At 50.7% G+C, this 12,326-nt stretch overlaps 1 protein-coding gene across 1 annotated transcript; it reads right to left on the bottom strand.

Annotated features, from left to right (window-relative positions):
* Positions 1-442: 442 nt before the first annotated feature.
* LOC112945411 (C-C motif chemokine 3-like) lies at positions 443-1,179 on the bottom strand. The gene is made up of 3 exons (XM_026037008.1): positions 1,113-1,179; positions 768-876; positions 443-648 (listed from the first exon to the last, which is right to left on the bottom strand). The coding sequence occupies exons 1-3, from the start codon at positions 1,177-1,179 to the stop codon at positions 555-557; spliced, it is 270 nt and encodes an 89-aa protein (XP_025892793.1). The 3' UTR covers positions 443-554.
* Positions 1,180-12,326: the final 11,147 nt, after the last annotated feature.

Raw genomic sequence — 12,326 nt, 5'->3', positions numbered from 1 at the left:
GTGTCGATGGAAGCAGGGGGAGATGCAGCCCCGCGCAGTGGAACACGCTAGCGCATCACAGTGGCTGCAGGCTCTCCAAGACGTGGAGATAGCCCAAGAATCCTGGGCATGCCTGAAGGCTGGGACCCCCAAGCACAACACAGACATCCCCTCCACAGGGATGCGCATGAGGCCCAGGAATAAAGTCAGCCCACAGGAAGGAAGGGCTCGAGCCAGAGCACTGCGGGCACACGGGGTCCCTCCCTCAGGTCCCATCCACAGGCTGGGGACTCCAGTCAGAATTCAAGACACACCACAAGGCTTCAGCATCCCAACACTTTATTGAGGCAGCAGCGCCTGAGTCCCACCAACAGACATGCTCTGAACATTTAAATTACTTAAATTATGTAACACTTTTTTCTGCATTTTCCTTTTTTTAGCAAAAAATATTTAACTTAAGTTAATCATAAATAACTTAAATAAAATAGGTTGCTCCACTCCAGAGAGACACAAGGCCAGGTGTCCATCACAAGGGCAGGGGCCGTCAGCCGGCCCAGGTCGCTGTTGGGTCTGGCTCAGTTCTGCTTCTTCTGGAAGTGTTTGAGATGCGCCCGGACCCAGGGGGCCTGGGGGTCGGCACAGATCTCCTGCTTCTTCTTGGTGACGAAGCTGTGGGAGCAAAAGGCCATGAGGAGGCTGCGTCGGGAGGACGCGGGTGCCCCGTTCCCGGCGCCCCACGGGCACCGGCGCCCGCGCCACGGGGGGACCCGGCGCAGCCCCCTACTCACATCACGCCCGGCTGGGTGCAGCTGCTGCTGGTGACGTAGGCGGAGGCGATGAGGCCGCGCGGGACGGGCCTGGAGTGGTAGCTGAGGCAGCACGAGGTGGGGACGCCGTCTGCAAGGAGGGAGGCACGAGGGCAGAGCCCCCGGTGAGCGCCGGCCCCGCGGGGCGCCCGCCTGTCGCTGCCACTCGGTGCCACCCGCGGACACCCCCAGAGCCCGGCCTTGGCGCTCGTGCCCGTCACCCACCCCCGTTCCTCCCCGCGGTGCCACCACGGTCCCGTGCGCCCCGCCAGCCGCGCAGGGCATGGCCCGGAGCGGCGCCAGGAGCCCGCGGCGCTGCCCACTCACCCAGATGGGCCTGGGCGCAGAGGGCAGCGAGCAGCAGAGCAGCCAGGGCGGCCACCAAGACCTTCATGGTGCTGCCGGGGCGGGCGCGGGACTCGCCGAGCGGGGCCGGTGCCGCGAGCTGCGCTGCTCCATGCCGGGCGCCGCCGCTGCCCTCCTCTTATAGCGCGGCCGCGGGGCGGGCACCGGCGTCGCCCAAGGAAATGGGCGCAGCGTACGGAGAAACGCTCTCGGGATGAGCCCCGTTTTGCTGAGCTGGAAAAGGCCAGGAAGCCGCAGAAGGGGAAGCGCCGGCCCCGGCTCCACCGCTTTCAGATTCCGTTTCCGAGCGGGGAAAGGCCTGCAGGGAGCCCTGGCCCCGCAGCCCAGCCCGGCACCCTCGCGGGGCGTCGCGGCGGCCGAGCCCCGCGGCCCGGTGTGCGCGGGAGCCGCGGCGCGGGCTGGGGAGCTGCCCCGCCGAGCCCTGGGGACGCCCAGCGCAGGCGGCGCCGAGCGCTCCCAGCCGCTCCCGCGTGCGAATCTGCCCCGCGTGCGGATCTGCCCCACACAGCGTCGCCCCCTCTGCCCCACCACCGAGTCGAGCCCATGGAGCCGCCCTGCACCATCACTCCCAGGCACCGCCGTTACAACCCACAATCAAGCGCCCAAATTTCCATCTATAACTTCTCCACCGTTTAGGCCCAAGTGCCCTTCCACCTCGGAGTCCCCAGCAGTTGCGATACTGAGTTACCTACAAAATGTGCACTGCTTTCCCCAGCCCGGGGCAAACAGCTCTGAGGCTGGGCCGAGAGACAGAGCCTGTGGGTGGAGGGCAGCCAAAAGGGGTGCCAAGAGGTTGTCCTAGTCAAGGGCAACCAGCCAACAGGTATCATCAGGCCAGCAGTGTCCTCGAGTAAAGCCACCCCCAAGGATGGCTGCTCGGTGCTGCCCATGCTCCTTGGAAATCTGCGTAGCACAGCTCTCGTTTTCACACGCATGATTCTCTGTATCATGCGTTGCCTATACATTCAGCTCTGTAACTGCCATACTCTGTTGGCCACCTGGGAAAGGTAACAGAGATCAGGTTGGTTGGATGTGGTAGATGACCCTGGTAGATGATAAGTTTGTCTTTAGTTGATTAAAACCCTAAGTTACATTTTCTTGATGGATACCCCATTGGGAAGCCAAGGCCCGGATGTCCTCTAGGAACTGGACTCCTTTGTGGTGCTGGTGGACTCAGGTTGCAGCTTGTCCTGCCCCTCTCCTTTTCCTAGGTCTGAACAGAGCATTTCCACCTCCTTACCTGTACTATTTTCATTGTTTTGGCCTGCAGCCTCTTGCCAGCTAATCTCTGGCCATTCCTGTTTGCCCCCTTATCCCGTATCTTTTCCCAGTTTAACTCTCCACACTGGCTTAGCCCATAAAAGAGAACATACAGATACGAGAGAAGAAAGAGGGCCATAAGAGCAGAAACAAGGTTTGTCAAAGCCTGCTGAGATCAGCTCACTGCAGCCTTGCAGATGAAACGGGGGCGATTATAGCGTGACAGGAAAGGGGCTGCATCTGCTGTCCCTAGACATAATTCCCAATAACTCCGTTGGTAAGACAGAACTGCAAAACTCACAACTTCCTTATTTTGTTTTCTTCCTTTCTGCCCTTGCCCTGTGGGTGCCACGAGACCGGCTGCCAAACTTGGAGGCCCCACACTAACCCCCAGCCCCCCAAGGCCTGCCCGCCGAGCCTCCCTGGGCCGTGACTAACTCCTTCCACCCCTGATTCCAGAGGAAGGTTTGGCTCACCCGGCTGCTGAGCAAGAGCTGGGCCCACCCGCCTCATCCCCTCGCCTGGGATGCTCCCCCTCGCACTTCCCCCTTTCACATGCAGGGATGAACCTCACGTTGGCTGCAATGTCCTTTCAGCTGGGGAGCTTTTCCTCTGCCGCCCGGTCCCTGTCCAAAGGATGAGGCGCTCTCGGAGACAGCACTTGTTAGATAGGAGATGCAGGGCTGAGAGAAAATACTGCAATCTGCTTTTGGAAAGGAACAAAAGGCGAGAGGTGACAACGGGTGTGAATCATCTCACTGGCGACCCTCAGGAGGAGCTAGACAACACTGATGGGGCCTCAGGGTGATGTTAGAGAGAGATGTGACCCCCCCAGCTCTCTTCTGGTGCCTTTGATTCAACTATTTCTGTCTAAGCCACCTTATGCTCTTGCTAGCCAGATGTGTCAGAACAGAGAAAAGCAAAAGGAAAGGGCTCCATTTCTCTGACAACTGAAGAGTTGCCTGAGTTTTTTCTGTCACAGTACCATTGTATGGTCACTAATAAGTTTTCCCTGACCTCAAACACCCTCTGCATACCAAGAAAGCTCAGGTTCAAGACATTAGCCAGCAGAAATCTCATGTTTTTACAAACCTCTCTGCTTGCAACCCCAGTGTCTCCCACCGAGACCTATTCCAGGTGCCAGGTTGGGGTCCAGCAGTAACAGGGGCTGGTGTCCGAGCTGGGTTTTGACCCATCAGCCAGACCCCTAACCCTACTACAGATCTGGAGGCTGCAAGTTATACAATCTGAACGTGAATAAACCAGGGCGTGACACTTGTCTAGGGGAAAAAAAAAAGAAAATCTCCTTCTGGTCTGTGCAAAGTAGATTGTGTAAGGCACCTGATGGTTTTGTTTGGTGGGTGCTAGCCTGGCTGCTGCCCGGGGGTCCTTTGCCTGCACAAGCAGAAAGAAAAGAGGATTGTGACTTCCTCCAATTGACACTGTTCCTGTTTTGGAAGAGAGCAAGTATCTGGCATAATGAAACCATTGCGTGGATGTAGCTGTCCAAGAACTGCTGTCCTGCTCATTCCTCGGCTGTGGGCTCAGCTCTGTCTCACTACCCTCCTGGCAAAGATAAGAAGGACTTTTAATGTCCCCCACTGCACACCACCTTGAAAAAACAAACGCCAAACTCCACCTGCAATGGGATATCCCAGAGAGAGAGACAGTTTTCATCCCTCCAGCCCCAAAGTGAAGTCACTATGACTAGCACTATTCCATGAAGAAGCAAACCGAGGCAGCGTTTCCTGCCTTGAAAAAGTAAAATCACCCTGTTGCTCATGTAGAAAACCCTGCAGGAGGCTTCAGACTTCTCCAGGTAAATAGGAGGCCTGAAGCTAACTGCCCAGCGAGGGATGGCCATGAAGCATAGGGGTAGGGTATATCCCCAAACTCCAGAAACACTGAAAATTGAGGGATGCAAGATCAGCAATTGCCACAGTGAAGAGTGGGATGGCCCATGGGCACTGCCTTTAGAGCAGCGACCAAAGGAAAATTGTCATCCGGTGGGTATCACGGAAACTGTCACTGTTGCAAAGCTTGGTTTTTGATGGAAATGAGAAAATACTGCCTTTTGTTGCAGAAGTGGTCGGCTGGGCTTTCAGTTCTTCATTTGCTGAAGAGCCGGATGGGACAGCTTACTGGATGCTGATGAAATACTTTCCATTCTAACTGGAATGGAGAAGGATATTTCAATGAATCGCAAGAATTGCAGCTCAGGAAAAGTAGATCATTTGTATACAAGAGTATTTAAGGAAATAAATATAAGGAACTGAAATAAAGGGAGAGTGAAGAAATAACTTACAGCTTTAATTCACCTGCTGTATAAGACCTCAAGCAGCTGATTTTCTAACCTTGCAGGGAAACAGGGGGAATTCAAAGCCGGGTATGGGGGAGCTGCCTTTTTATGAGCAGCACTTCCCAGTGAAGCTTTCAGCACTCGTGTAAGCAGCACAGGAGACTGGAAAGAGAGAAAAACAGTTCTACAACTGAAATTTTGTAGACAAAAGGAAGCAAGAGCCCATTGCTTATTAGAAAGGTAACCAGAGATGCAACAACTTTTTGGCTTTTCTTTAGGGAAAAGCAAACAACACCCTCTCCCTGCACACACGAGCTGTGGTCAGGTACTCGGGACAAAATCCAGTGTCAGAGGGTGAGCACACAGGTGAGAGCAGGGAAAAGAGTAACGGGGAAGGAAGAGGTAGACAAGCCAGGTGTGGTGAAGACATCAAGCCTCAAATATCACCCGTGCAGCCTTCTGAAACACCTCACGGTCACCTCTGAATCACTTAGGATTAACACAACAAACTCATGTGGGATAGGAGAGCTTCCAGAGAGCCAGGGATGAACAAACACGGTCAAAGTCTTGCATTACCTGTAGCTTTCAGCACAGCCCTGCATGATTCTCCTGCACAAACACGTGAAACACAGTCTAAAAACCGTTATCCCCAGGGGCTGTGAACACAGTTGAGGGAGCAGAGGGGCTGTCATTACCAAGAGAATGAGGCTGGCAAGGCAGAAGAGGACGAGCCCAAGCATGGCAGCCTGGTGGAGCTGTGCAAAGTGCTACCCTATGGAGCCAGAAAGCCACAGCAGGGACAACCCAGGGAGCAGAGCCACTTTGGTCAGCAGCACAAGGCAATTCTCACTGTTGGTCGGGGCAGAGGGTTCATGATCATGTCAGCACCTCAGTAATCACTGCTAGACAAGGGGCCTACATTTTGCCTTGTTAAAGGAATTGCAACTGCCCTTCCTCCTTCGCCATGTGCCAGTATGAGACAGAAGGAAAGGCAGAAATAGAGGGAGAGGAAACCGCAGGCAGAAAGAAAGGGAAGAAAACCCCAGCCCCAAACTTCTATGCAACTGTAGAGAAAACCACTGGGCATGGTGCAACACCCCTCTGGGAAGTGACACTTGTCATTGATAAAAATTATGCAAAGGGGTCCCGTGACCGGAGGTTGGGAGAGAAAAGCAGGTTATGCCCAGCGTGAGTTAGTGCTGATCTTTGAACAGGGCAACTCCACATGCAGGATGAATTCCTGCAGCAAGTCCCACTGATACCCTTTTAATTCAGATCCCTGACCATCTCTTCACCCTTAAAGGATCTTATACTGCATCTTGTAAAAAGACACACAAAGGCAGGGATTTTCCTGTGGTCCTGAATAATAGCCCTGTTTTCCCCCCAGCTTGAGTGACTTTTACAATAGACTGCAAGGAAAAAGAGCAGGAGAAGTGAAAAACAACCTCTTCTCCAGGCAGGGGACAACAACAGGGTTCAGGGTACAAGGTGCAGCAAAATACCCACTTTAAAAGCTCATTTGCCAGCACTGCCTGCTCAGCCTGCAGGAACCTTCTTGCTGCACCTTACGGGGTCCCAGTGAGCACCCCCATCACACACCCAGGCCCTGCAACTTGCACCTGCAGCTGTATTTCCACCCAGCCCTCAGGTGAAAGAAAAGCCTAGGGGCTAATCCTCACCAGGGCTTGCTCTGGCTTGGCAAGGGCCCACGGGCTGGGGTCTCCCCAGCGTGCTGACTTGCAGCTCCTTGGCACAGCTTGGCAGAGACGCCAGGCTTCAGCTCCCGACCCTGGCAAAATTTGTGCCGGCTCATGCCAATAGTTCACTGGAACTTCAAAAAAGTTATTTGCAGTGATTTCAGTTCAGAGTTTGCAGACACCAACATTACCTCCTGCACCAGACGGGAGTTTGCATACGCCCCGTTTCCTAAAGACAGGCTAAAAATAATAATAAAAATACTAAACTTACATAGCTGGAGTTATCCCATAGGCATGCAATTGCTCGTGCCTTTCTTCTCTTTTTGCCTTTGGTGAGACCTTCTGCCTGAGCTTCAGATGTTAGTTGTGCCTTGTGTCAAATATTTCTCTCTAGTAAATGGTTTCTCCCTATAAATGGATTGATTCTATCTTTAAACCACATGGATGTCCCTTTGTTCTTCTCCTGCATGAAAGGGTAAAGAGTGTCAAATGTTTATTTTTAAGCTCTTCCTTTCATCTGATTTGTCCCACTCTTCTCAATCTTTCATCTCTAAGTCACTAAATACTTCTATCACCTGGCTCAAAGTCTTTCGTGTCAGCTCTATCCTTCTGCATCAAAATGATCAGAGCTGAATGTGGCATCTGGAGGAGAACATCCCACTGGTTTCTACAAAACATTATGGCATTTGGAGAAAAGGTTTCTGTCCCATCCTTCACGCCCTCCAATACTCTGCTTAATCCTTGGACTTGCAGTACTGAAGATCAGCTCTAAAACATAAGTAGAAGATGCGAAGTTCCATTTTCCAAAGAAAATGGCATTTAAGGGACTTGAATGTCACTGGAGAGGAATGAAACAGAGACTTGTAAATCACACGGACCAAAAACACAGTAAACTCAGATATCTTCGAAATCTGTCCTAAACTCCATTGAAAACGATACCCCAGACTGCCTTCTTTTCCCGGTAGCTGTAGTCTATTTGACCCTAGAAATATAAATTACTATTTCAAATGACTCAAGTGCATTTGCTAACAGTGAATGTCACCTGATAGCATCCTGCACACCCATCTAACTTGGTTACATCCCAGTCTTTTCCGATCCTAATTTAAATGATCTTGTATTTTACAGTGATTTGCCCCCACTGAACACCCCTCTCCAGACCCTCAGGGCATTCCATGAGATACTGAGCATCCGCAGTACATCATAAAATACTGGGCTTGACACACACCAGCACCAACCTAATAGCTTCCTTTTTATAAGTTCATGGATATTTGTGTCCAAGGAAATGCAGTAGATCTCACTTGTCTGGGCTCCAGTAAGACATTTGAAATGGTGCCACACACTAAATTATTAGCTAAGCAGGAGAAGATGTGGCTGGCATATGAAATATAAAGTGCATGAAGAGCTGCCTGAAAGGGGCACGGTAATTGCTTCTGCTGAAGAGGGAAGTGAGAGACTGAGGGGGGTCTCCCAGCACAGTTCCTCGAGTTTCTGCCTCAAAAACAACTTGGCTTAACATTTGCATTAATGATCTTGGCACAAAAAAGTAAGAAAACGCAAAGGAAATTTGCTGATGGTGCAAAATGAGATGTTATCATCAATCCAGAAGAGCCAGGAATATAACACAGAAAGATTATAATGACCTTGAGGACTGAAGTAATGGAGGACTGGAGATTTGATGCAGTAGTGCAGACAGTCTGATCCCACTGTTGGGGACAACAGATAAGAGCCACTGTGCTGCAGGAGCCCATCAGCTGGAAATGTCTGGAGCAGAGAATGACCCATGCAACAAATCACAGGGTTGTGATGAGACCCACACGTCGTACAGTGTGAGAGGGGGCAATAACAAAGAGTTCAGCTTTGGTGGAGCTCAGAAAATGAGACTGGCCACAACTTATCAGCGTATACACATCACAGAGGTGAACACTGAGGGTGGGGAAAAAAAGCTATTTCAGCTAATGGCCACTGTTGGAATAAGGATATAGAGCTAGAAACTGGCTGTGAATAAAAATAGGTAGGAAATCAGATTTCCCTCAGAAGGCAGTAGGCTTCTCATTCAGGTTTTCTGACCAAGCAGGGCAGATGGAAACCAACTCATGTTAAGGTCCTACTGTCCAAACACGCATGCCTGAGAAGCTTGCTAGTTTGGAGGAGTGATCTCCTTCCAAGTTGGGGTTGGTTTGTATTGATAACAGCCTGCTCACTCAGACGTTTTAGAGTCCTGTTTTAAAAGGTGCCACTAATCATAATGCTGTTTTGGAATGAAGTCTTCCACAGTGCTGTAGAAATGCATTTGACCAGGGCAGAAGGCAGCTGCCTGCTCTGCTGCTGCCAGGGCTTCACTTCTTCCCTTCCAGGACTGCGGGTTGTTTCAGTGGTCGTGGGATTTTGGTATGTGACTAACTACTTCACTCTGGCAGCCCTCAGGCCTGCTAGCTCAACTCTTCAGCCTGAAATGCCAAAGAGCTCTTTTTCTTACTGATTTCTTCCAGAATATCCTCTGCTCAGTCCCATGTCTAACAGCTCCTCGCTTGGAGGTGGGTCAGCTCCTCCAGGCAGCTAGGCAGGGTCTCCTGCAATACAAACCTCTGCCCCTAAATCCCCATGACCTCGTGCAGCTCCCGCTGCTCACGAGGTGTGCATTTCATCTTGTGGTTGCAGCCTTTTGCTCTTCACATTCTATTTACCCTTCGTAGCTCACCACTCTAGCTGCTAGTTTCCTGAGAGCAGAGTCACCTTTGCAGCGCTATGTGAGCACACCAAATCTTCCCTGGGTCCATCAGGGGGTTTCTGCTCCTCTCTTTTTTCCAGTTCCCACTGCACCTGACTCCACTCATCTCCTGCAAGTCCCTCAGAACCTCGTGGGCAGCCTCTCTGCTGAGTCAAAAGAATTTTATAACATCGTCTGGAGTTTTACTATTGACTTCCTCTTTCTTTTCCTGGAATCTCCCTTTCAAATCTACTGGCACAACACTTTCTGAGGCCAGTTTCTATCCTATCCCCTTACTCCTTTCCACCACAGGATGCGGGATCGTACCACACTCCAGGCAAGACAAGCTGTCACATGTGAGGTTTGCTCTTAGGGCCAAGCCTGCTGCAAAGACAACCATAGACACTTCATAAACCTTCTAAAAGACAATTCTTTCTCAGGAGCCTCATGCCATAAACCTGCTAGCTGTAAATCTACTGTTACAACATAACAAGGCCCCTCTGCCTAATAAAGATATTTCTCCAGATTCAAGGTGTTTTGTTTCAAAAATGATTTCCTACTCCAACCTAGATGATGCAGCAGTCTTAGGATTTGGATGTATCTATCCCCACATGTCCAGAGCCCCTTCATAATGACACCTCTGCCACTGTAAAAATGCCTTGCAGGGAAATGCAAAGGAGACCACGAGCCAGAAATACAAAATATGCAGCTAAGTCTTGTATCTGAACCTGTCTTTGGCCAAGTAACTCTACATCTTTCTGAACATCTTTCTTTACATCTTTCTACATCTTTATGAGTCTGGGATCAGAGAAACATCTGCAATTTCTGTGTCTGGAGGTGCCAGTGTTTTTATCCTAGAGTAGGGCTGTCCCATCTGCACACTCCAGGCCAGGATCTGACACTGTACGTGCAAAGCAGTCTGCAAGGTCTCTCTTTCATGGCTTTTACATCCTGAGACCACCAAGCACTTGGGTGAGAGGCTAGGCCACCACAATAAAACACTGGTTTAAGAGGCTAGATTTTCAGCTAATCAGTGATTATTATGACCAATAACAATTGGTCATAATAATCTAGCTGTCTCCATACCAGCCCTGTGTCCCTACTACCTTCCCCACCACCAAAGGCAGCAGGCTGGGAGCTCACCTTCACCTCCTGAAGTTTGAACATGGGTGCTAGGAATGTTCTCACAGAAGTTGGCTACTTCCAGTGAAGGAGAATAAAAATACTGGCCATGAGACAACTGTAGACCCTGCTGGATCAGAGCAAGAAAGAAATGAGGTAGCAAAAAAGCATCAGCCAGTGACATCAGATGCCAGGATGGCTGCACATTTGCAAGGAGAAGAGGCAGCTCACTTGAGAGCAACTGTGCAGCCACAAGCAGCAAAGACAGGATGTGAACTCACCACATTGCTGGTGACTGGGCTCCTCAGAAACAGCAGCGCAGGGAGGAAAAGGTCAAGAGAGCAGATGACTCAGGAGGCAGCCACCCACCTCCGGGTCAGGGTTAACACTGGATGCAGCCCACGTGAACAGGGACTAGCTGATCTCTAGCAGGCAGGTCCCTGGGTGCTGTCTCTGACGGTGCCGAGATGCCTCTGCTTGGCAGTGTCCAAGGATCAGACACTGGATGGGGAATGATGCCTTAGGATACCAGCCAGGAGCTGGGTACAGCTCTGGTTCTCTCATGCTAGGCCTAGTGGGCAAAGCCTAGCTAGAATTATTATCCATTTACTTACTCCTACAGCTCAGATCACAAGTAGCTGACTGGGCAAGAATATGCAGTTGCTCTATAAGGTGTTTAGGAAGGGAGGGAGAACCCTCTATGGGTTAGAGCAAGGGATTTTTCAGAGAAACATAGAAACCAGGGCCAGGGAAGAGTCCAACTTCTCCAAAAAGATTAACATTCACTGTCACTCCAAAGTTAGACTTCTTCCCTCTCCAGGTGATCTACCAGTACCTTCTCACTGCTGTAATGTTTTATCTTCTGATTTTTGCTGCAGCTTGAGACCAAAACATCAGCACTTATCCAGCATGGACAAAGAGGATGTCTTTGTCATTTCTGGCTTGCAACAGCAGTTTATGCAGTTGCAAACTGTTTTCAGGCCTCCCTTTTCTCTTTAGGCTACACACCACAGCCCCGTCATCCTCTGCAAATTTAACAGGCCTACGCTTGATTCAAACAGCATTAATGAAAATATCAAATAGCACCAGACCTGTAGGGTCTCACACACTTCTGGCAGCCACCGAGGAAATCCACTCCGAGGGCTGTTTTCACAGTCTGATGATGACAATGATGCGGCAGGACTATCACAGGCTCTCTTTGTAACGCTGGGAGCAAGCTCATACCCATGGGACTAAGCTTTTTGTGTAATAATCACTTCTCAGACTATAGGGTTTACACATTTCGAATCCCCATCAAAAACTGTGTCAGGTGAAGCTCTGGGAAGAGCTTATCAGCAAGCCGAGGCTGGTGTGGGAGAACAGGAATCAGCAGAGATTCTCAAAGCATAAGAGCAGGTTTCCCAGCCGAGGCTTCCCGGGCTGCTCTGGAGCAGAGCCAGAGCCATGCAGCCGAGCAGCATCGCAGCACCATCTGCCGACTGCTGCCTGCAAGCCCACGGTCCTGTGCTGGGTTTCAAACGCTCAAAGAGGCTGAAAGCATCTTCACATTAACACCATACTCTTTAGGATGACAAATCCTGCAATTATGGATTGCAACCTGTGCTGTTCTTGCTTGGCAGAGATTGCAGAGCTCCTCCTCACATTTTCTTCACCTGGTGTTAGGCAGCATCACATTCTCCTCAGCACAGCAGCAGTGCCTGCTTTAAGAAGAATAGTTAATACTGCAAATACTGGAAGAACAATGGTGACCATCAGAACTGACGCACACAATCTATTTGCTACAAATATTTGTCTAGGTGTTTGGCAAGCTAATGGCTGGCTGCACTTCTCTGCAGGCTCCCTCCCATGACAGCACAGAGCGCCCGAGTTCTGCAGGCATTTCTCCAGCAGATCCCAGAGCCTCCTGCCTCTGTGTCACCTTTCAAGCACCCATAAAAGGTTTCAGAAGCATGGTCCTCTCCTGCAGGTGAACAATACACAGCAAAAACACCTCTGAACAGGCTAAGGTAGCTTGTGCAGACAGTTTTCCTTTTTAAGTTGGCAGCAGCATGTCCTTACAGCACAGAGCCTCTGTGGTTTCATTGCAAAAT

Source organism: Nothoprocta perdicaria, unplaced genomic scaffold (genome assembly GCF_003342845.1).
Source record: "Nothoprocta perdicaria isolate Ctin4 unplaced genomic scaffold, notPer1 scaffold_189, whole genome shotgun sequence".
NCBI lineage: Eukaryota > Metazoa > Chordata > Aves > Tinamiformes > Tinamidae > Nothoprocta > Nothoprocta perdicaria.
The sequence above is the reverse complement of the archived record's forward strand: the minus strand, read 5'-3'. Positions and strand labels throughout refer to the sequence as shown.

Coding starts and splice junctions, on each gene's coding strand:
- LOC112945411 (XM_026037008.1), bottom strand. CDS start 1,179: ATGAAGGTCTTGGTGGCCGCCCTGGCTGCTCTGCTGCTCGCTGCCCTC. Junction 877..1,112: donor CTGCGCCCAGGCCCATCTGG/GTGAGTGGGCAG, acceptor CCCTCCTTGCAG/ACGGCGTCCCCACCTCGTGC. Junction 649..767: donor TGCACCCAGCCGGGCGTGAT/GTGAGTAGGGGG, acceptor TTGCTCCCACAG/CTTCGTCACCAAGAAGAAGC.